General features: G+C 43.5%; 2 protein-coding genes across 6 annotated transcripts in view; both read left to right on the top strand.

Annotated features, from left to right (window-relative positions):
* The window catches only part of GNB1L (G protein subunit beta 1 like), a 62,979-nt gene that overhangs the window by 424 nt on the left and 37,920 nt on the right, over positions 1-24,635 (top strand). For 3 of the 5 annotated variants that reach the window (XR_005122673.2, XR_005122672.2, XM_037497844.2), the window contains exon 1: positions 2,021-2,059. The exons of 1 other annotated variant lie outside the window; for it this stretch is intronic. The gene's annotated coding sequence lies outside the window, so the exon portion shown is untranslated. Of the gene's footprint in view, positions 1-1,661; positions 1,701-2,020; positions 2,060-24,635 lie in introns of those variants that run through there. One more of the 5 variants, XR_008549791.1, reaches the window with a different exon arrangement.
* On the top strand, positions 1,840-9,700 carry RTL10 (retrotransposon Gag like 10). Its single transcript, XM_037497845.2, is given in 2 exon segments — positions 1,840-2,079; positions 2,081-9,700. Coding segments are annotated over 2 exon segments (936 nt in total). The 3' UTR covers positions 2,777-9,700.

Genomic DNA, 24,635 nt, shown 5'->3' with positions numbered 1-24,635 from the left:
GGGAACCCTGTTCCTGAAGTTGCAGGAGACTGCACAAGAATGCCCATGAGGTAGCAGTGTGACAGCTTGAATTTTGAGAGGGGGTAGGAGGTCAGGACTGGGAAAAAGCAAGGGTAGAAATCTGGACGTGGCTTCTGGGTGGTATGTGGTCTTTGCTGGCAATCTGACACTTAACCTCAGATTGGTGGTATGTGGTCATTGCCTTTTCAAAGCTTGTTGAGGAGCTAACTGGACTGCATTCATGTGCTGACCACTTGGGCTACTGCTGCTGACAGACACTAGCATATTCTTGTGTTAGGATGGGAAGGAAGGACTTCCAGGTGGAAGACACCCTCCCAACTCCTATCCCCTGTGGGCGTTATACCTGAGAGATTCCAGAATGCTCGGATGGTAGAAGTGGGTACCTGGTAGTACCTACCTCCAGTGTTGCATGGCACTCTGGGAGATGCTGTTGGAAGAAACACCAACAAAACTGTGCTTCCTGGAGGAAATCTGGCAGGGGTAGATTAACACCTAGGAAACTGCTTATGAGTTTATATGCATGCTGTTCTGTCCCTAGGTACGAGCTGCTGCACATTGGAGTGTGTGTGGCATGGTCATTAGAAAAATTACATATGTAGTGAAGCAGAGAGGAGTTTGTGGTGGCCTTGTGTGGCCCTTTACAGAGAAACTATGGAGGGCAGTAGCCAGACTGTGCAGTGTGAGAACTTGGCAGATGGCTTCTTGCCTTGGAAGAGAACTGTACCTGTTGATGCTGAATTGGGGAGGCTTCCTTCTCCAATTCAAGATATTTTGGGCTGTTCAGGATTGGTGACCACTGCTGTCTAGGCCTTTCACAGGAGTGACTCTGGGAAGGGTAAAAAAGATAGCAAGTGCGATTAAATTTGGGGGATTGGATGCTGAACTCTTGACAGGGATGCAGATGCAGGGTGAGGATGGTACTCAGGACAGGAGTGACTTTACTTGCAGACTATACTAATGAGGTGAGTCTGGAAAGTGGGTCTGGAGGGAAGGCTGTAGGGTCAAGACTTCTGTTGGGCATACATAGCCTACCATATGCGTGGTGCTGTGATATAAAAAAGTCTCATGATGTGTTCTGTGTACTTAATGGTTACAGTGTTTGGAGTGATTAGGAGTGATTCCTTCTCAGTGGACTGTGAAATGTAATTCCTAACTGGCATGATGATGCATAATGGTTAAGTGTGTGGTCTCTCGAGGCAGGTTTACCTGCCTCTCGCTGCTTACTGACTGGTATGTAACTGCAATCTTCATCTGAGATGATGTGCGAATGGAGCACTCAGTAAAAGGTGACTTCTGTGATAGTCCTGAAACTCCCTGGGAACCAGGCCATCTAAGGAAACTCAGGGTGTTTCAATTTGGCCTCCTTTCCTTCTCCTGGGACTGATAGCATATGCCACCACACCTTGCTTTCAAAACATCACAGGTGGCATTTCCCTGCCTTTTTGACCTCTTGGACCACCCTCACCTTTTTGTCAGAATGCGTAATTGAGTGCCAGGGTTTTTCTGCTTATTGTCTTCTGCAGCCCGGTGGTGATGATTGGGCCTAGTTCTAGCTCTTCCCTGCCTTGTTTTTGGACAGATTGCCTCGGATGGTGGCCTGCCTCTGACAATCCCATCAGCTCTTCTGAGACCACAGCTATCAGCTCCCATGACCCTCAGCACTTGCCTGGAACACCTGGGTTTGCCACTTCCTCTTCAGCCCACCTCTGTTCTGTTGTATCCTGTGTACCACTTCTTTACCTCCTCCCCCATCTCTTCCTCCCTTCCCCTTTTCCAGAATTCTCATAGTTGCTGCCATTGTAACCTTCTGCTCCCAGCATGGCATGTGGCCTGCTTTGTCAACAGGGTCCTCGAAATCCCATCTGGTCCTCAGCCAATTACAACAGTGAGCACCCTTGGCAACAGATGGACTGGGGTTCTCCTAGGGTTGTATATATCCCCCTAGTAGATCCCTGAACTGAGCAGCCCTGCAGTGGGGACCCTGTGTGCATGCGCATGATCGTGGAGCAGAAGAGCACAGCAAGTATTCCTCCCAGCGGTAAGCCCACAGGAAGGAGTCCCCCTGGCTGCACATACCCAGCCCCTGCCCCTCTAGGTGAACTTTCAGTGGGTGCCAGATTTGGACCCAGCCACCTTTGGTGCCTCCCCATGGCTGCCAGATCACTTTTTGGTCCAGCTAGGTGATTATGTGTCCTTCCACTTTGAGCATTACCAGGACAACTTCAGCCATGTCTGCAAGATCCTCCAGTGCCTGACCAGCTGAGCTCAGCCTTGGGCAGCCTCCTGCCTCAGTGGGGACCTAACCCTGCCAGATGATTGTGAGCTCTCCTGCAAGGATCTCAAGGAAGTTGCACTGATCTCAAGTTCAGTGCAATTGTTGTGGTGTAGTGCCCTGCCCCCAGCCTCAAGTCAGCCACCAATAGCCTCACAGCCATCTGTGGTGAGGCATTACGTAGCTAGGTTCTCAGAAGCTCTGATCCTCAACATGAGTGCTCCTCCCAGGCCTGTCCCATCTGCTCTGGGCACCCCCACTGTTTCTACTACCAACTCTGCATCCAGAAATGCTGTGCTTGAATAGCAGCTGATCAAGGAGGATGCCCCTGGGCCCCCTCCCTTGTCCAGTTCTGTGTGCAGCACTAATCCTGATTCTATGGGGCAGACCTCCTCCCAGCCAGGGGAGATGGTTCCCAAACCTATACCTGCATTTTCAGAATTTGCTGTTCTAAAACCACATCCAGCTTGCCAGGGTGTCTAGAACCCCAAAAGACGGGGGTTACTTCTGAGACAGAGGGAGACTAGGAGGCATCCTTAGGTGATTTATAGGGGGTGCTAGGTACTCTGGAAACCCCAGAAGAGCCACCATTTTCTCCTTCTGTCCACCCTGCCACCCTGGAAGCTGAACATGTCCCAGGCAGGTGTAGCACTGTCTCATGATGAGGTGGCCTGTGTAGTCAAGGACCCCCATAGCTTTCAGTTAGAGCAGAGTGACACTGTCAGATGACTCTGGATGATAGTGCTACTAGTTGTTGCCCTGTCCACTGTCCTCCGCTCAGCGAGGAGGTGCATTGATTTGGGCTTGACCTTGTCTGAACACAAGTGTGTGGGTCCTCCCACCTCCACCCCCCCACTGCAGAATGTTGACCTCTGCCTAATGCCGCTCATCCTCACACTCTCCCTACAGCCCAGGGACTGCCTCCTACTGGACTGTCAGCTCTATTCCCACACCTTGCAGCAGAGTGCCAACTCACCTGGACCTGTTCCCACCAGTTGGACAGTTCCATAGATAATCCCCTTCAGATATTTGTATTATCTTTGTAAATGCACTCCTTCCCCACAAAAAACAACAAACCTCCTTCAGCATTGGCTGGGACTGGACTGGGTCTGCCATGCCAGCCCTCTTTGGATCTGATTGCTACTTGTCACTCCTTTCCCCAACTCTGCTTCCTGTGACCCCTGCCCTCTGGGCTGAAATTTAAGGAAGGCTGAGTGGAGAAAGTAGCCACATTGTTCATTACAAGTGGAGTAGTATCTTGACAGAGAAGGATGCTTCCCTGTGGGTTTACTGGCAGCTCTGGTCTGTTGGGACAACTTAGATTCAGGAAGGTGAGATGCAAGCCCCCTTGCCAATCTCAACTCTGTTCCAGGCATCTCCCCGCCTTCTATCCATTAACATTCTAGTCATAACTGGTTTTCTTTAGAAGTGGTCATGAAAAAAGTCTCAGTGCCATTGACTGTGCTGTCCTCCCACTTTCTGCTTTTCAGCAGTCCCTACACCACCTCACACATTGCTGATTCACCACTTCAACCCCAATACTGTAATTCACTTATATTTCTAGGTAGACTGTGAGCCTCTAGTGTAGGGGCTGCTCCTTAGCTTTGTGTCCTTGGTACACAGTTGGTGCTTATTAAATGTGTGTTGAATACATGACCTGAGCCTGTGGTGTGGTAACTGCCAATAAGCAGAGTCCTTGTTCTGTCAGTATGAGCACTGTACCCATTCTGTCTGGAACAGAGGCTAGACCTCAGCTGCAAGCACCTGAGATTAGTATTTCAGATGTTGTTTCTGTGGTGACACAGAGGACTGAAAGGCCTGGTTGAAGGAGTTAGGGCTTAATAGATAGGAGGAGCAAGAGGCTTGGCATGGAGTGTGGACTTGAGAACTGACTTCGTAAAGAAAGCCGAAGGTGAGGTGAGGAGCAGGCAGCAGACCAGAGCTGTGAGCCTCCAGGGGCTGGGGGATTGGAATGAAGAAAGACCTGTTCTGCAAAGGGATGGATTTTCTAAGAGCAGAGCTTAGAGGCTCCCTCAAGCCAAGTTTTACACAGGATGGGTACAGTGCACCTTCCCAGAGGGGCAGTTAGGTAAGTATTCCAATCCCTTTTCAGTTTTACAATTGTGAAAACGAAACACCTTCCTTGAAAGTAGGAAGAAAGAGTAATAACTATAATATAAGATCCTAAAACTAGTTATTTTAGGAAAAACAGTAATAAGCAAACATCTGGTTAAAAAAAATCTTAGGTAAATAGACATTATTGGGATTATAAGTAACAGTTGCTTAAAAAGGCTCTGGGTTCACATGGTTTTATGCGTGAATTATTTTAAGGCATAGATACAGGTAAAAATAGTTGTAAATCTTGGAAATAGGTGGGAAGCTGATATTAACTTCAAAAGTAAAACAAACTGACAGAAGAAATCACTGCAGTCTTGATTCTGATCAAATGGGAGTTTGTGAATGTTCTGGCCTAGCCCCAGTGCAGGTGCACTGCCACCCCTCATCCCCTGTACTATCACTAAGGCAGAGCCCTCCTTTTGCAGGCCTGGGATGGATTGCCTTCCCACCCCCTATTCAGCTGTGATATGGCCTACCTGTGGGTCTGGTGTTAGCCTTATCAAGGAGGGCCCTCATTCCAGCTGGCAGGACGGTCAGTAGAACCTAAGCTGCTCTTGAGGTTGATAGCCTGGTCAACTGTTGCAGGCCTGTAAGACTGCCTTTCCTATCTCCATCTAGTGAGTTGCTTCAGCTCAGGACTGCCCTCTTTTCTTCTGATATCATCTTGTGAGACCTTTCCTTCCTCACAGACAGTTCCTACTGGCTTTGGTTATAGCTCGGCATACCTTTCCTGAGGGCCAGCTCTGCCAAGACAGGGCTGAGATCTGGGGAGAGATCAGATGACCTGTTTTTTAATCCTCTGTATGTCTGTGTCCTAATCTTGGGAAATGGAGCCTATTTATTGTGTTGGGCTCTTAAGAATAACACAAAGGAAAGGAGGGCAGGGCCTCTCTGGTGTTGACAGGTTGCTGTTCTTGGGTGCCCATGCAAGTAGGATTGAGGAGTGGACAGAAGGTCTCTTCCCTGTCCTTCCAGACAGACAGTGCAGTGTTGCAAAGTGACAGCTTTGTCTCCAGGCGGCGGTAGTGCCCTGCCTAGGGCAGATTTGATATAGCTGCTTTCCCTTTCTAGGTGGGGAGAAGGAACATAGAGGCCAGGAAAGGAGGCCCTGCACAGGCTATAAGACTGTCACTGCTCCTAGCATGCCATACAAGCTGACAAAAGGAGGGTGTTCCTGGGAGCAGCATAGTCTGGCACAGTGTAGTACATGTGCTCCGGATGCCCACCTTCCAGATGTCCCTCACTTCCCTTGGAAATATCCAGAGATTTTATTTCTCAAAGGAAGGATACAGTGGGCACTATAGGAGGGTTTTTCAATTAACTGTTTATAAGGAAAATTCTAAAGCAAGAAGGATTGAGGGCAAGGTCTTACACTGAAACATTTTATAAAGCTCCAATAGTGAAGATGGTTGTAAACTGGTGTTGACTGGTGAACAGAAAATAAAAAAATTTGAGATAGAGCCAAATAAATAATAAATATAAAACTTTAGTTAATGCTAAAGGTGTTTCAACTTAACTGAATAAAATGGATTATTCAGTGAAAGGTTAGCTAGTCATCTGGAAAATAGTAATACTGGATACCTACTGCTATACCAGTCTAGTCTCCAATGAATTAATCTCAACATTATATCATAGAAGTACTACAGGAGAATATGGGTGATTTTTTTTCTTCTTCCTGTGATCCCAGGACTTTAATCATTTTAAATACCCAGAATTGTTGAAAGTATGAAGAAACAGCTTCTCATTCTATTGGTGGGAGTTTGAAATACTGCAATCAGATGACATTTCTAGATGCACAGATACTGATTTACCTTCATACCAGTGATCATTGCTGTTTCTGTGGTGTAAGGATTTGAGTGTGGGCTTCAACTCAGCTTGGACACTTCTGGCCTCCCCCACTTGCAATCTGATGGTCCTTCTTACCTGATCTCTGAGCTATTAGAATGGCTTGTTCTCAGTGGGATAGTGGGAGGGTTGAATGAGATCATGCTCATGCATGACTTGAGCCCTGTTGACCACTGAATAGATGTCACTTCATGATTAACAGCAAAAGTAGAAAGGACACAAAGGTCCAGCAATAAGGAGCAAAGTAAATATTGGTTTACTATATCAGTTAGGATGAACCAGATTGTGCTGCAGTAACAAGAACCTCTAATCTTTAGTAGTTTGAGTCAACACTACTTATTTCCTGCCCAATCCACACATTTGTCATGCATCAGCTGGGCATCTCCTCCCATGACAGTCTCTTAAGTACCTGTGCCAACAGAAACTACACTAGAAATATTTCTCCATGACCAGAGGCAGAAAAAGACCACGTGGCACTCTACTTCCATCTCTGACCAGAGGAAGGTGCCAAGCCACATCTGAGTTCTACATGATGAGAATGTCTCCTTATCCCCTGGGGTGGGACACTCAGTGTTGAGAAGAACAAGCATCTCCTCCCTGCAAGACTCAGCCATACAGCCATCAAAGTGGGATGTGAGGGGCTATTGATGATACATTTGGGAAGATGACTGTGAGTTTGTTAGTGTAGTGTGAATTAACAGAAATGCATTCTCTCCTAGTTCCAGAGGCTGTAAGTCAGAGATCAAGGTGTCTAAAATAGCGGGGTTTCTTCTGAGGCTTCTGCCTGACTTGTAGATGATTGTTTTTCTCACTGTGTCCTCTCATGGTTAAACTGTCCATTTCCTAATCTTAAACAGACACCAGTCATGTTGGACTAAGGCCCACCATAGACCTTTAAAGGCCCATCTCCTGGGCCTTTTTGGTGGCACAGGGGTTAAGTCTCAGTTCTTTCAAGCTATTAACGAGCCACTGTGGCCTGAGTTCATCCCTGGCCAGGGAGCTAACCCACATGGTGCAGCAGACCTCTCTTGTCTCACCTGCTGCTCCCCTCAGCAGTGTTTTTCAGTAGATCTGCCTGTTCTGCCTCCCATTCTCTGTCTGGTGAATCCTCTCACCCCCTGCATCTTTGGCCTACACCCCAGTTTTTGTATGCATAAATAAATAATAAATATTTTTTAAAAATAATAAAGGCCCACTTCCAAATATAATGACATTGTGAGGTGCTTGGGGGTTAGGGCTTCTACATGTTGATTTTGGAGGGAACAATGTATCTCATAATAATGGCCAAGGTGGATTTCTTTGTTCTCTTGGTTGTAGTCTTGGATGGTACTTTCATGAGCAGCCTTCTGAGTGCCCGTGTGCAGAATACTTCCAGGCCTCTGGAGTAGGAAGTGCCCAGTTCTGTTTGTGGGACTTTCTGCTCCAGTTGAGTCTCATTCCCTTGTATCTGTAACTTTATAGGGAATCGTCATCTCCCTTCCCTTCAACCCAGTTTTTCAGGTTGGCATGGCGAGTTTTTAAAACACATTTTGTTGCAAATGGAAAAATGAAAAGGATGGTATAGTGGACCGTGACATGTCTTGCCCAGTGATCAGTCCTTGTCTGGGGGATGCTGTGCCAGTGGACTGTCTGACTGCTTTCCCCGGGTGGTAGGAGGCCTAAGTTCACTTTGTTTCCCTTTGGGCTATGGCGTCCTCATCTGTAGGTAGGTGATGTGAGCTCTGTAACAGAGGCCTTGAGCTGGGCCTGGGGGGAGACCCTGGCCTGCAGGGTCTGTGCCAGGTCTGTGTTAGTGCTAGGGAGTGAGCCCATGCTCTGCCACACCAGTGCCCATTCTTTGCAACCCAAGTGCAGGTGCTGCTTGATCAGGGGCCCCTGCTGACCATAGGAATGCTGCATCTTGTATGCTGAGAGTCCTGAGTGCACAGTGTTGCTTCCCTTGACTTTAGGGCTAGAGCTGAAGTTTCATAAGGCTACAGGTGAGGTGTGTCATCTGTGAGGGTCTCCAGGGTGGGGACTCCAGGACTCCTGGGTGGGTTGGCACTGATCCTGTGTGTTAAGCTCGGGGTCACAGCAATTTCCTCACTGAGACCCTGCAAATGAGAGCCTCGGGTGACAGTGGCTGGGAGGGTTACATTGGGCTGGAGCAGATCCTTGGCCTCCTGGTCCCTGTCATCATCCCTCCTGCTCTCCACCCTTTGCAGCATGTCACAGAACATTTGCCACCTATAGATTGGAATGAGTTTCTGCCTTGCATATGCCTGCAAGGTGGCATATGTAATCACTGTCCTTGATCCTCTCTTCCTCAGACTTCAAGTGTTGCTGGTAGCTGCTAGTATAAGTGTACTTGTTTGTGTTTACTTTTTTGTGTGTGTTTGTGTGTACACTTAGACCTGGGGGGCTGGTGGGCAGAGACCACTGGAGATATGTGGTGCATCTGTAGGCACGTTATATGTTGTAGACAGATTGCTGGGGGACTTCCCACTCAAGGTAACCTTTGACACAGGAGTCACGAGGGTCCCCATCAGAGAGTGCATCACCACCATTGTGGCTAAGGACACTTTCTCCAAGTGGGACTGGATTCCCAGGAGCTTTGGGTATGTCCCCACTCCCCAGGCTAGGGCATCAGACCTTTAGGATGGACTCCATTTTGTGCCCTTGGTGAGTATCATCTGTATGCTGTTATCGGTGCTGGGCAGCTAGTCACTGGCAGAAGTGGGCTTCAGAGGCCAACAGTGGCACATAGGAAATGGTTGCACTTCCAGAAAAGAAGTAAGCTTTTCCATATGTTCACCAGGGACAATGTGGCAGGTGACCTGTCACTGGCAAAGTTCCCACCCCTGCCCATAAGTGCCTCTGGCTATAATGCCCCTGAGTTGGGTTTCCTTCCTGCTACCTTGCCAGGATCCTTGATCTACTCCTGGTGGGGTGGGGAGGTGGATGTCCTTGAGATGCCTGTTTATGGAGAGACCCTCATTTGCTGATCCTAACTGCCCCTGCAGCCAAATAGCCCCTTACCCTGACATTTCCTCTCTGGTTTCTCTTGGTCTCACCCTCTCCCTAGTCACTAAGACCCATGGAGAAGTCTGACTTGCAGCCTCACTGCCTGCAACTGCAGAACACTGGCCTTTCACACCTTATGTTCTCTAGCCTTGAGGTTGTCAGACATCATTATGCCTTCATCTTCATGGGACTCCTGCTACCTGAGCCTGGCCTGGCCTGCTGGTGTGAGAGAGTTGGTGGCTTTCCCAACCGGGATTTGGCTGTCATGGGGCAGAGGAAAATAATGGTGGCCTGGTGGGAGCATTGTGCTTATGACTGCCTAGGTATCCACATACCAAGTGGGCCTTGACCTTAGTGAAGGCACCTGGAAACTCGGTCCCAGAAAACTCAGATGTAACTTTACCTCTGTCACCTGTTGCCCCAGATATGGGGGGGGGGGGGCATCTGCAAGGGCTACTCATAAATCTGGTGGGGTGAGGTCCCAGGCACTATGCAGGACCTGCTCACTCACTGCAGACTAGAAGTTCCCACAGGCCCGCAGTTGGGTGCCACCAGCCTAGGCCTCTGGAAAAACCTGGGCCCAGTGGGCTCCATGGAAGTGCTGGCAGCCAAACAGGATGGACCTGGGATGCTGCCCCCAGGGAGGTGAAGTCAGTGCTAGCTCCTGGCCTGAGACAATGAATCTTGCTGGAGGAGTGGCCAAACATTGCAGGGGCATAACTCTAAATTACAGAGCAAGCAACCTGCTTTTTTTAATTGGGTGAGAAGCTTTGGGCCAAGAATGGAGGTGGGTGGCTATTCTTGCCCCAGGGTCATGCAGCACTTCTGGCTCCACCATAGAAACTTGTGTCCACAGCAGTCCCAAGTTCAGATTTGTGGTTTCGCAGCTCACAAGGAGATACCCAACCTGAAAGGGTGCCCAGACTGACCATAAGGCTCAGAGTGTGGCTCCTGGTGCCCAGGATTGGGTGCTTGCCCTGTGTACCTATAAAACAACCAAGCCTAGCTTGGTCAGTGGAGACCTAGGTTAGAACCTGCCACTCCTAGGAAATAGCTGTAGCAGATGCAGGAAAGCCGGGGACCTGCCTCTTACCCTCTGGAGGTTGTGGTGAGGAGGGACAAGTCTTATCACCTTTCCCCCTCCCCCCATGCAGTTTCATCAGTCTCTCTTGGAGGTGGGAATGTGGAATGGCTGTGACTGGGGTGTGCACTTGCTGCCAAAGAGGGGAAGGTGAGTTCAGGGATGGTGCCCAGCTCCCAAGGTATGCAGGGCTGATGATCTTTCTTACCTCCCCCCTTTCAGGCAGAGCTGGTTGTGCTGCATCCCCAGAACCCCTCCCTGGGATCTGCATCTTTGAAGCCAGGGATACTGACAGAGGATTCAATGAATCCAAGGTTGCCATTTGGGCGTTGACAGATGCCCGGCCACGATACTATTTCTGATTTAATAACCGAATGGGAGGCTGGCCCTTGGTAATAATTAGGGCTAATTACTGAGGAGGTGTTGACAGACGGGCTGAGAGGAAACAAACTACCTTTATCCTGGGGCTTAGAGTCAGATTACCATCCCCGTGCTATCTGCCCCTCAGAAAGGAGACGCTTCAATCACTCACTGAGGCTTCAAAGGAGAAAGGGCCCTGACAATGCACAGGGTTTGGAAAGGAGCTATGAAGTGCTTCTTTGACTCTGAATTGCCAAACGAAGCCCCATTCTAGAAATAGTTTCTTTGTGAAGTTTGAGTTACCCTGGGCAGACCTTCCTCCTGAGCTCTGAGGCTGCTGTGGACAAAGGCAGGGCTGGTCCCATGGTGGGCAGACCCACCCAGGTCCTTCCCAGGCTGGACCTACCCCAGGAAATGCCAGCAGGGGCTCTGATGCCTCTAACAGCCAGCCCTGCTACCAGGGCTCTTGTGAGCTCTGGCACCTTCAGGGCCCTGAACAGAAAGGTGTGGTGTGTTTTTCTTGGCCCAGGGAGTGTGTTGCGGTCTTAATGACTGTGAGTTGCAGGTAACAGGATAGAGATCTTATTATCCTAGCAGGTTGTTCCCTTCCTTTGTCCCATCTGGATATTTTTTGTAGCCATGATGGACAGGACTGACCTCATAGGGAGGGGACTGTATCCTTGGACTTGCTCGTGGCAGGACCACCTCTCAGGGAGCTGGGTCACACTGACTAGACTGCTGTAACCCTTGTTCTGGGTACCGAGCTGGTGCATAGACAGGACGTTGACCCCCCGGGACCTCAGAGACCAAGAGAATGACAACTTGGAGAAGGGTTGTCTTATGTCATAGGCTGACTTCTGATCTACTGTGGTGACTCCTGGATCTGAATTTCAAAGACAGGAGGAGTGCTGGTCAGACCTCCATTTCCTGGGGTGAAGCAGCGGCCCTGGGAAATTTTCCCAGTGACCTGGCCAGGCCACTGCATCTGTGGTATGACTTTGAGGGGCTGGCTAGGAAAATGAGGTCTCTGATTGAGGCCCTCAGCCTGAATGCAGGGAACAAATATAGGGGCCAATTCTGGGATTTCAGACCTTGTTGGGGTCTGTCTTGGTGAGGAAGACTGTGAAAAAACAAGGCCTCTCTCATGATAGACCTGTTTAGAGCATCTTTCCAGTTCCAAATTGAAACAGGGAGGTGTCAAGGAAATAGGGATTCAGCACCTTCCCACTAGTATGGCTGTGCTACTTCAAAGAACATGTTGGTAGGGCTGGTGGAGAATGATCTTATTAGATCAATTACCCCCCCCCCCAGTATACTGCTTTACTTTTAGAGGTAATGATGGTGATGAAAGTCAGCTAATTTGCTCAGCTGGGATAATGACTGACTTGTATTGGGGGTACTATTGATTAATTTAAATCTTTTTATATGAGGGCAGGCGTAGATGATGAACTCTTTAATGGGAGAAGCACTTAAAAATTGCCAAAATGAAAATGCATACATTGTGCAAAAATGAAAAATGATGTAAGAATTATATAAAATAAAATATTAAAAAAAAAAAAAGAAACTGTAACAAGCCTAAAAAAAAAAATGGCATTAAGGGCCTCCCCTGGTGGTGCAGCAGTTGAGCGCTGGGCTGTGAAGCTGCCTGCAGCCTCTGTAGTGCCAGTTTGATGAGGGTCCCACATGGCATGACAGACCTCTCCTGCTGCGCCCGCTGCTCCCCTCAGAAGGTATTTTGACAATCTGCCTGTTCTGTTCCCCACTCTGGCTCTGATGAATTCTCCACCCTCCCGAGCTTCTCACTGTACCCAGTGCTTGTATAAATAAATAAATAAACTTTAAAAAAAAATTGGCATTAAATCTCTTTAAAATCACTTTACATAGCATTCAAAATTGGTTCTGAAAATCTAAGTAGGAAACTGGTTTTCCTAATTCATTACTGGTAAATCGAATACCATTAACTGTAGCTTGAGGATTAATGGCACAAAAATATTGTATGATATCTCTTATTTGAAAAATAGCCTTCCAATGCTAACGTCCACAAGAGCATGCTGGAGTCCTATTACTTTACATCTTCCAGTGATGTGGTACAGAGGTTCATGCACCAAGCCATAGTGATACATGGTTCTTGACTTTATTCAGATTTCTAGAGTTTTTACCTGTGTGTGCTTTTTCTCTTCCTGGATCTCAGGCAGGACTCCACGTTATATTTAGTCATTCTGTCTCTTGGGGTTCCTCTAGTCTTTGGCCATTTTTTAGACTTTTCTTGTTATGTCTTTGACAGTTTGGAGGAATACTGATCAGGCCTTTTGTAGAAAGTCCTTTAGCTGGGATTTGTCACCTGCTTTCTCATTAGCCTGGGTTTGTGGGTTGCTAGGAGCAAAGACCCCCAAGATAAAATGCCATCTCATCACATCGTGTCACAGTGGTTCATGCTACAACATGCCATTGCCATCAGTGTTGACTTTGATCATCTGACTGAGGTCATGGTTGTCAGGTATCTGAACTCCAAAGTTACTTTTTTCCCCTTTTCAGACAGTCCTGTTAGGAAGTACCATGTGCAGCTCCCAGGTCAATGGTGTGAGTTCTGCTCTACTTTTTATGGGTAAAGGTCCCAGGTCAATGGTGTGAGTTCTGCTCTACTTTTTATGGGTAAAGGTCCCAGGTCAATGGTGTGAGTTCTGCTCTACTTTTTATGGGTAAAGGTCCCAGGTCAATGGTGTGAGTTCTGCTCTACTATTTATGGGTAAAGCAATATCATAAATTATTTGGAATTTTGCATGGGAGATTTGTCTACTATCCTGCATTTATTTATTCAATCATTTCTTTATATAAGTATTATAAATATTTGTGATTATGATTGTGATTATAATGAAATGAACTTAGAGTGCCTGCCCATACCAGCACCACCAAATCCAGATATAGAAACCCCTCCCTCCCCAACCCCAGACCCTTGGTAGCCACTCATCTGTATTCTGTGGAGTTTTAACTTTTTCAGAATGTCATATAAATAGACTGGTATAGTATCTGACCTTTTACTCACATAATTCTCTGGAGATGCACCCATGTTGTTGAATTTATCAATAGTTTGTTCCTTTTTATTTTATTGATGAAGAGTATTCCATTCACCTTTGGGTGATCTTTTGTGTTATTTCCTATTTGCAGTGATACTCTGAATAGAATGCTAATAAGCAAGCATGTTGAGGCTTTGTTTGCATGTCAATTTTCATTTCTCTAGAATAAATATCTCAGGTTAAGATTGCTGGGCAGTTTAATTTTGTAAGAAACTGCCTCATTGTGTTCTAGAGTACTTGTACCATTTTGCATTCTCACTATGAGAACACCAGTTGCTCCACATTTCCACCAGCACTTAGATTATTAAGCGTTTTTTTCTTTATTTTTAGCTATTCTTTTAAGTTATTTTGTTATAATTTTAACTTCATTTCCCTAGTGGCTAATATCAGACATCTTTTAGTGCTTATTTGCAGTCTGTACATCTTACAGATTTTAAGTGTCTTTTCAGGTTTTTGTGCCTTTTTAAATCTTTTTATTTAGTTCTGTCATTTTTTATGAGTTTTAATTGACAGACCATAAACTGCTTATATTTAAAGTAGATAATTTGATAAATTTCAACACCCCTGAAAATACCACTACACTCAAGATAATGAACATAACCATAGTCCCTAAGGTTTCCTCCTGTCCCTTTGTAATGCATCCCCTCCTGGCACCCATCCCCAAGTTACCCACTAATCTGTTTCCTGTCGCTATAGGTTAATTTGCATTTTCTAAAATTTTACATAAATAGAATCATAATATTTACTTTTTTCTGGCTTCTTTCACTCATAACAATTTTGAAGTTATCGTTCATGCTGAAGCATGTGTCAGGACTTCATTTCTTTTTATCACTGAGTATGAATATACCACTGTTAAGTTGTCAGTGGACATTTGGATTATTTCCAATATGGCACTTTTTTTTTTGAGAATTGACCAAACTTGATTCCAGAGTTATAATACCATTTTTCAATCCAGCAGTTTATGAGGGTTTTCTTTGCTTTGAATGCTTTATAACAGTTGAAATGGTCAACCTTTTAATTTAGCCATTCTGATATGTGGTTTTCATCTCCCATTTCCCTAGTGACCAATGATGTTGAATATGTTTTCATGTCCTTATTTTCCATTTGCATATCTTCTTTACCGAAGTGTTTGTGCAAATTTTTTGCCCCTCTTTAATTTTATTTTCTTATTGAATTTGGAGAATTCTTTATATATTCTGGGTACAAATTCTTTGCTGGATGCACGATTTGCAAATATTTTCTACCAGTCTATAGCTTTTCATTTTCTTAATACTATCTTTCAAAGAGCAAAGGTTTCCCATTTTGTTAAAATCAAATTTATTAGTTTTTCATGCTTACTGAGAGGTTTTAAAAATGACCTATAGGTGTAGAATTTTGCCAGATGCTTTTTCTGTGTTAATGTAATCAGTCAAGATCCTGTGATTTTTCTTCTTTGATGTATTAATGGGATGGATTAAATTTGTTGATTTTTGAATATTGAATCAACTTTGCATTCCTGAGATAAACTGGTTGGCTATGGTATATTATTTTTATGTTCTGCTGGATTTGATTTGCAATTTTTTGAGGATTTTTACATCTATATTATTAGGGATGTTGTTTTGTACTTTTATTGTTTTTGTCAGGTTTTGGTATTAAGATTGTGCTGACCTCAAAATGAGTTTCTTCTTTTTCTTTTTTCCTGGAGGAAATAGTATAGAACTAATGCTATTTCTTTTCTAAATGTGTGGTTAAATTTGCCAGCAAAGTCACGTAGGCTGGAGGTTAGTTTGTTTTTTTTTCCCTGCAAGGATGTTTAAGTAAAAATGCAATTTTGAGCGCTGGGCTGCGAAGCTGCCCGCAGCCTCTGTAGCACCAGTTCGATTCCTGGCCACCAGCAAGGGTCCCACATGGCGCACAGACCTCTCCTCTCTCCTGCCTTGCCCGCTGCTCCCCTCAGCAGTGTATTTCGTCAGTCTGCCTGTTCTGTTCCCCGCTCTGGCTCTGGTGAATTCTCTCAACCTCCCACGCTTCTGACTGTACCCAGTGCTTGTATAAATAAATAAATAAATCTTTTTTTAAAAATGCAATTCTTTTAATGAATAAAAGACTATTCGGGTAATTTCTTCTAGGCGACCTAGAAGAAAGTCACCTAGTCTGAGGTCTTCAGTTTCTATCTCATCTAAGTTGTCGAGTTTATGTGTATTAAATTATTTATAGTCTTTTCTTAATGTTCTTTTTATGTTTGTGGTGTCTGTAGTATTTATTAATCCTTTCATGATTTATTTATTTCTTCTTTTGGTTGACAGTTTAGGTAGATCTGTCACTTTTATTGATCTTTTTAAACAATAAATATCTGGTTTTCCTCATTTTTTTCTATTGTTTCAATATTCTCTCTTTCATTTATTTCTGTTCTAATCTTATTATTTCCTTGTTTCTGCTCACCAAAAGCAAATACTCTTCCCCACTTCCTGCCCCCAATTCCTTAAGGTGGAAGCTAGGGCATTGATTTGGAGAACTTTCTTTTTTTTTTTTTTTTTTTTGGAGAGTACTTATATTGCAGTTTATTTTTATTTTTTTTTATAGAGGCATGTTTTTTATTTATTTGTTTGTTTTTTTTGTTTATACAAGCACTGGGTACAGTCAGAAGCGTGGGAGGGTGAGAGAATTCACCAGAGCCAGAGCGGGGAGCAGAGCAGGCAGAAGGACCGAAGTACACTGCTGAGGGAAGCAGCGGGCGGCAGGAGAGGTCTGCGCGCCATGCGGGACCCTCCTCTGGTGGCCGGGGAGCAGCCGGGGATCAAACCGGCGCTGCAGAGGCTGCAGGCAGCTTCGCAACCCAGCGCTCAACCGCTGTGCCACCGGGGAGGCCCTTATATTGCAGTTTATTTTTTTTATTATTTTTTTTTTAGATTTATTTATTTACTTTATTTATTTATACAAGCACTGGGTACAGTCAGAAGCGCGGGAGGGTGAGAGAATTCACCAGAGCCAGAGCGGGGAGCAGAGGAGGCAGAAGGACCGAAGTACACTGCTGAGGGGAGCAGCGGGCAGCAGGAGAGGTCTGCGCGCCATGCGGGACCCTCCTCCGGTGGTCGGGGAGCAGCCGGGGATCGAACCAGCGCTGCAGAGGCTGCGGGCAGCTTCGCAACCCAGCGCTCAACCGCTGCGCCACCGGGGAGGCCCCTACATTGCAGTTTAAATGATGAAGTAGAACATAAAATTTTAGCGATGATGTAAGCACACTCTCCTTAACCCTTATGTGAGCAGAACACAAAGTAAACAACAGCTGTACATTGAGTGGAATATTATACAGCAGTGGAAATAAGTCTCAAGCTGCATCCAAAATATGGACTAATCTTGTCTTCATACTGTTGATGGACTAGTCTTGTCTTAATACCGAGCTTCCTGGTCACCCTGTGCTTCGTCAACATCAGGGGCGCTGTTAATTAGCCCAGCATGACCCGGTCCCACGGGGTTCTCAGACTCGCTGCCCCGTGGCTGTGCAGCTTCTACCAAAGGGAGCAGCTCCCCTGTGCGAAGGTCTCAGCTCTTGGAGAGAGGCTCCCGCCAGGGCAGGGTCTGCCGCGCCCGGCCCGCCTGCCCCCGCCGCGAGGCCCCGGGCCAGGGGGCACCGGGCGCCTCCCCGCCGGGCGCTGGGGGCCGGTCCCCGCCGCCACTTCACCCCACGCCCCCGGAAGCCCAAGGAGAACTTTCTTCTTTTTTGGCATAGGCTTTCAATGCTATGTATGACTTTCTAAGTCCTGCTTTAGCTGCATCCTACAGGTTTTGATATTTTCATTTTTATTCAGTTCAAAATATTTTCTAATTTTTCTTGGAACTTACTCTTAAACCCACTGATAATTTAAAAAGTATGTTGTTTAGTTTCCAGATATTTGGATATTTTTCAGTTATCTTGCTGTTATTGATTTCCAGGTTAATTCCGTAAGATCAGAGAATATACTTTGTGTGCTTTTGGACCTCTTTATTTTTTAAATTGATATAAAAATTTACATATATTAGTTTAGGATGTACAACATAATGATTTGCTATTGTGTATGTTGTGAAATGACCACCACAATAAGTCTTGCTAATATCCATCACCATACATAGTTGCAAAGGTTCTATTACATATTTAAGGTTTGTTTTATGACCAGGATATGGTCAATATGCATTTCTTTTCTTTTTTTTTTTTTTTAAAGATTTATTTATTTATACAAGCACTGGGTACAGTCAGAAGCGCGGGAGGGTGAGAGAATTCACCAGAGCCAGAGCGGGGAGCAGAGCAGGCAGAAGGACCGAAGCACACTGCTGAGGGGAGCAGCGGGCGGCAGGAGAGGTCTGTGTGCCATGTGGGACCCTCCTCCGGTAGCTGGGGAGCAGCTGGGGATCGAACCAGCGCCGCAGAGACTGCGGCCTGCTTTGCAACCCAGCACTCAACCGCTGCGCCACCGGGGAGGCCCTCAATATGCATTTCTTATGGTGAAAAAAAATTATATTTAGAATTAGTCCAAATAAACTGGACCCAGTTTTTTTTCACATGATCCCAATTTTGTTAACAACATCCAAAGCATCCTAGTCAGGAGCCAGTCAAACTTACACCTTCTTCTCTCCATCATATCTGATCAGGGTGTTGACCTTGGGCAGTTCGTGTCATAGAGCTTCTTCACAGCCTCTTGGCTCTGGTGCCTGTTGGGCTTGACATTGACAGTGAACACAAGTGTGTTGTCTTTCATCTTCCTCATGGCCAACTCAGTAGGTAGGGGAAACCTGACGGCGTAGCAGTCAAGCTTGTGTCTCCTGAGGTGCTCTTCCAAGGATATTTGGGTTGCCTTTGGAACTTCCGTATCTTGGTTGTGATGTGCATATCTTCTTTTGTGTGTTTGTGTGTGTGTGTGTGTGTGTGTGTGTGTGCCTGTAGATGGCTTTCAGCACTGCTTTCTTAGCCTTCAAAATGTTTGCTTTGGTTTTGGTTTGGGGTTGGGTAGAGGCTTCCTGGCACCATCTTTGTGAAAAATGTATTTGTATTTGAGGAGAATGTAATGTGCTTTTCTGTTAGATGGCATGTTCTCTTAATGTCAGCTAGGTCAAGTATTAGTCCAGTCCTCTCTGACTTTCTGACTATTTGCTCAGTCAGTTTCTAAGTAGTAGTTTGAGTCTCCAGTCCTAATTATGTATCTGTTATATATTTTCAGGCCCATCAGTTTTTCCTTCATGCATTTTGAAGTTCTGTTGTTAGCTGAATATACATTTAGGAATTTTATATTTTCTTGATGAATTGACTTTTTTTATCGTTATGTATCCTTCTGATTCCTGATAACATTCCTTGCTCCAAGGTTTACTTTAATATTAACATATTGACTCCAGCTTTCCTTTATATTTTTATTACATATGTGTTTCATCTTTTTACTTTTAACCCATGTTTTTCGTGTAAAGTGGGTTTCTTCTAGAAGTGCACAGTTGAGTCTACTTTTTTTTTAATAGCTTATAGTTGTTGGGTCTTATAATTAACCTGTTGAGAGCATTTGTGTCTATTGCTTTTGGTTCTCTTTTAAGTATACCATTTTGTTGTTTTCTGTTTCCTGTTCAATTTATTGTTCCTCTGTCCCTCTGCCTTGTTTTGTATAATTCAGATATTTTAAAATACTGTTTGAATTTTTCTATTGATTTTGGCTTGTATTGTGTACTGTTTTTAATGTTGCTCTAGAGATTATAATGTGTGTATATAGATATATCTGACCTTACACAGTTGTCATAAAGTCAATATTTCTTTCAAGTAAAATTTAAAAGCCTTACAACCATATAGGTCCCCTTACCCTCCCTCCTTATTTTGATAACTGTCATATTGGCCACCCCATCAGATAGTGTTATAATTTTAACAATCATACATGTTCACTTAAGAGGTAAAAATTTGTCTTATATTTTTACCTAGATATTTATCATTTCTTGCTCACTATGTGGGTATCTCCATGGCCTGCGGGGATCGAACCAGCACTGCAGAGGCTGAGGACAGCTTCACAGCTCTGCGCTCAACCGCCTGCACCACCAGGGAGGCCCTCAAAGTTGGCATTCTTAACTTGCTTTTCCCCTTGAGAATTGGTCTTATTTCTTGGCTCTTGGCATATCAATTCATTTTATATTGTAATTTAGACATATCCTGGATTGAATAAGATGTTGGATTCTGGTGAATGTTGAGTTTTGTGTTAGCTGGCAGTCAACCCAGTTAGATTTGCATCTCAAATTTTGTCTCACCTTCTATGGAGTTTGGTTTTAATTCCATTTCAATTTTCAAAGCTTTTGACATGTTGCTTTGGGTCTGTCCCACACGTAAGGCACTTGGGGGTCAGTTAGAGTCTTGAGTAGTGAGTGATTTTACTCTTCATCTAGTTCTTAAAACTGATGCTTTTGGATCATTCCATGCATATGAAGCTCAGGGAGTAGGCTGAGACTTTTGTGGGTTTAGTCAGAGAATTAAAGAACTTTTTGCTTTCTTCTTTTTTTCTCATTGCTTCTTTTATCAGATCTTTATTCAAATTAGTTCTAAAATGATTTGCCCTTTATAGAATAAACATTTAATTTTATGCAGCTGGTTTCATCTATGGGGGATTTCAGCTGGTTTCTTGGTAGCTGCAGTCTTTTTTTTTAATTTCAATATTTTAGTTTATATAATTCTTACATCTTTTTTCATCTTTGCACAATGTATGCATTTTCATTTTGGTTATATTCCCCATACAATTGCACCTCCCCCCTTATTTTGACTCTAGTCCTTCCTTTCCCCGGCCTCCCCCTCCCCCCCCCCATGTGTCTCTGGTTTATAATTGCTTGTTGATTTTGATTTTGACTTTGTATTGATTAGTCTTTTTCCTGGTCTCTTATTTAGGTTTTCTAAATTCCTGCTATGAGTGAGACCATCTGGTATTTTTCTTTTCCTTTCTGACTTATTTGCTGCAGTCTTTTTTAAGGGACCTTTTTTTTAAATTTTTACCTCTCTATAATCCTCTTCCCCTACTCCTACACACACACACACACACAGTCCATCCTGTAGGGACCCAGATCTTTGGTTCCTTTGGCCAGAAAGATAGGGTTTCTCTTAGAGTCACTTCTTCCACCAACTCCATGTCTAGGGCTCATCCTTGGGACAGCACTGAAAGATAAGACAAAAATAATCCATTGGGGATTTCATTTTACATTATTTAGGCTTTCACTGTACTTCTTATCCAGAAATTGGGCATTCCTATCCATGTTTTAGCCACTGGTACCTTAAAGTGGTGCCACTTGGACATAAAAATAAAAACAGAAAATTTCTTCCCACACTGGTCACTTCTCCAAAGTTTTGCTTTAAGATCTAAGATCTCTCTGTAACTATTTACTTTTCAGAGTTTTCAGGTAATTGCTTTTCACATTTTGTTCAGGTTTTTTAGTTAAAATCAATCAGAAAGAGAGGCTATAGTACATTTACTTCATCCTACCAAGAATTAGAATCTGCTCAGTGTAGTTTTAATTTCCATTTCCTGAGTGAGGTTAAACATATCTTTTCATATGTTAAAGGATAATTTTTATATTTTGAGGGGTTCTACTTGATCTCTGGTCTTTCCTTAATTTTGAAGAATACTATATATTTTAAGATACTAGACTTTTAATCTCTTTTGAAATGTAAAAGTAAAACATTATTAAGTATTTTATTTTCTTAAGATTGATAATGGGATTTTATTTAATGTGTTGTTTGTGAATATGTAGACTATTGAGTTCTTTCTCTTTGTTAGATTTTTTTTCTGCTATCATACTGAAGTGTTTTTTACATGTTTGGATCTTTATCATTGATTATCGAGGACTTTTCATGCATCCCTTATTATCATTTGGAATATAGTTTAACATCTCTTTAAATTCTTTAAATTTAAATTTAATTCTAATTTAAATTCTAATTAATTTAAATTCTAACATCTCTTTAATTTAAAATTAAATTCTCTAATTTTTTTTATCTAATTGAATCAACTTCAAGCTCTATCACTAGGGGTCCTCCCTGGCAGCCTAGGGTTTAAATCTCAGCACTATCACTCTTATGGCTTGAGTTCGATTCCCAGCCAGGGAGTAACCAATATATGGCACAGCAGACCTCTCCTATCTCACCCACTGCTCCCCTTAGCAGTGTATGTCAGTAAATTTGCCTGTTCTGCTCCCTACTCTGTCTCTGGTGAATCTCTCATCCCCTGTACCTCTGGCCTATACCACAGTTCTTCTATGCAAAAGTAAATTAAAAAAAAAGTAATAATTAAAAAAAAGAAAAAGAAGTTCTGGCATCAGCTCCCTGGTGGTATTAGAGGTTAAGCACCGCACTATGAAGCAATCTGCAGCCTCTTTAGCATGAGTTCGATCCCCAGTCAGCCAGGGAGCAACCCACATGGTACAGCAGACCTCTCCTGACTCTCCCGCTGCTCCCCTCAGCAGTGTATTTCAGTCAATCTGTCTGTTCTGTTCCCCACTCTGTCTCTGGTGAATCATCTCATGACCGCCCCCCACCCCCACATCTCTTGCCTGTACCCTGTACCCTTGTATGCATAAATAAATAAATCTTTTTAAAAAAAGAGCAAATATTTAAAAAAAATAAACAAAAAACCTCCAGTTCAGTGTTGAATAGTAGTGTTGACAATAGTACACCACTGACCTTAGTTGAAAATACCTCCGGTATTTTTTCATAAAGTAATGGGTTGGGTTTAGCACTTAGAAGTGTGTTGGTGTGTGTCTGTGTATAAAATTTTTAATAAACATTTTCTGTTTACTTAAACATTTTCATAAAAATGGGTGTTGAATGTTGTCAAAGGCTTTTTCAACATCTTATGAAAAATTATTTTTTATTTTTCTTAATAAATTAAAAATTTTTTTCATAAATACACTATTTGACATTAATTGACTTCCTAATTGAACCAACCTTGCATTCCTAGGATAAATTCTACTTGGTGGGCCTCCCTGGTGGTGCAAGGGATTAAAGTCTCAGCACTACAAAGCAATCCGCAACTACTGCAGCATGAGTTCAATCCCTGGCCAGGGAGGTGACCCACATGGCACAGCAGACCTCTCTTGTCTCGCCCGCTGCTCCCCTCAGCAGTGTATTTCAGTCAATCCGCCTGTTCTACTCCCCACTCTGTCTCTGGTGGGCCTACACCCTGGTTCTTGTATGCATAAATAAATAAATCTTTAAAAAAAAATTCTATTTGGTGGTCATGTATTTTCTTAATGTTATATTCTGTTTGTCAGTTTTTTATTTACTATTTTTTATATGATAGTCCCTACTTTTCATCTCATCAGTTCTTTAAATGTGTACCTCATGAATTCTGGTATGTAATGTTTTTCATTGTCTTAAAAAAATATTGTTTACTTCTTTCACTTGAAAGTTGCTTAATAAATGGTTTTAAGTTTTTAATTGGGAAAATCTTTTGATTTTTATTTTGTTGATTTCTGCTTTTCATTTTGGTAATAGAATATTGTTTATGATATTTCTTCTTTGTGGAACTTGTTAGTATTTTCTTTGTGACTCAATACAATCAATTTTGCACATGTTCCATAAATACTAGAGAAGGTGTTATTTCTTATTAAAGTATGAAGTTCCATATAGATCCATAATATCTAACATGTACAGTCCTCTGTCTCCTTATTCATTACTGTCCACTTAATCTAAGAATATCATGTTCTCCATTTACTGGTGAGTGTTCTTTTTTCTGTGACTCCTTGCTTCTCCTGTAATTCCTCTATTCTAAAGATTGTATTTCTGTTACAGTACACAGACATTCATAGTTGTTATGTATTCACTGAATTGCAGCTTTTAGTGTTAGTGCTTGACTTTGTCAAAGCCAATGCTTTTTAGCTAGACTTCAAATTTGCCTGATATCAGTATTTCAACCCCTGTTCTCTTTTATGTCTGTCTTATAGATCCTTGTCTGTCTCTAATTTTAGCCTTTTCAAATCACTCTAACTTTTTTTCTTAATGAGCTATACATTCTGAAAATGTAAATCAGATATGTGTGATGTGAATGTTTTCTCCCTATCTGTTGCCTCATTTTTTACTTCCTTCATGTCTCTTTTTTTTTTTTTTTTACAGAGGCATGTTTTTTTATTTATTTATTTGTTTGTTTTGTTTTGTTTATACATGCACTGGGTACAGTCAGAAGCGCGGGAGGGTGAGAGAATCCGCCAGAGCCAGAGCGGGGAGCAGAGCAGGCAGAAGGACCGAAGTACACTGCTGAGGGGAGCAGCGGGCGGCAGGAGAGGTCTGCGCGCCATGTGAGACCCTCCTCCGGTGGCCGGGGAGCAGCCGGGGATCAAACCGGCACAGCAGAGGCCGGAGGCAGCTTCGCAACCCAGCGCTCAACCGCTGCGCCACCAGGGAAGCCCCTCCTTCATGTCTCTTGATGAGAATTATGTTTTTGAGGTTAATCCATGTGAGACTGGTGTTTATTCATTTTCAAATTTGTGGAATATTGTATAAATATACCAATTTTACTTTGTCCTGTAGTTGATGGCCATGATTGTTTTTAGTTTTTATTATTACACAGAGTACTGCTAGGAACATTCTTGTACAAGTCTCTTTGTGTACACATCTGAGAATTTCTTCAGGGTGTTTAAGAGTAGGGTCACTGGATCTTACAGTCTTATAGTTTACAGGAGAGTCCCAGATTATTTTCCAAGGTGGTTGTTTCAGTTACTGTTCCCTCTAGTACCTAGAGAGTTTCTGTTATCCCACATCTTGGTCAACAGTTGACAGATTGTTTAATTTGTGCTAAAATATTATGATTGTAGTTATATCACATTGTATTTTTTGACCAGCATTGCCAAGATTATTAATTAGGTTAGACATATTTTCATGTTTACTGCACATTTATATTTCTTGTGA

Source organism: Talpa occidentalis, unplaced genomic scaffold (assembly GCF_014898055.3).
Source record: "Talpa occidentalis isolate TD23 unplaced genomic scaffold, MPIMG_talOcc4v2.1 talOcc4.8, whole genome shotgun sequence".
Lineage (NCBI taxonomy): Eukaryota > Metazoa > Chordata > Mammalia > Eulipotyphla > Talpidae > Talpa > Talpa occidentalis.
This window is presented reverse-complemented; position numbering and strand designations above follow the sequence as displayed.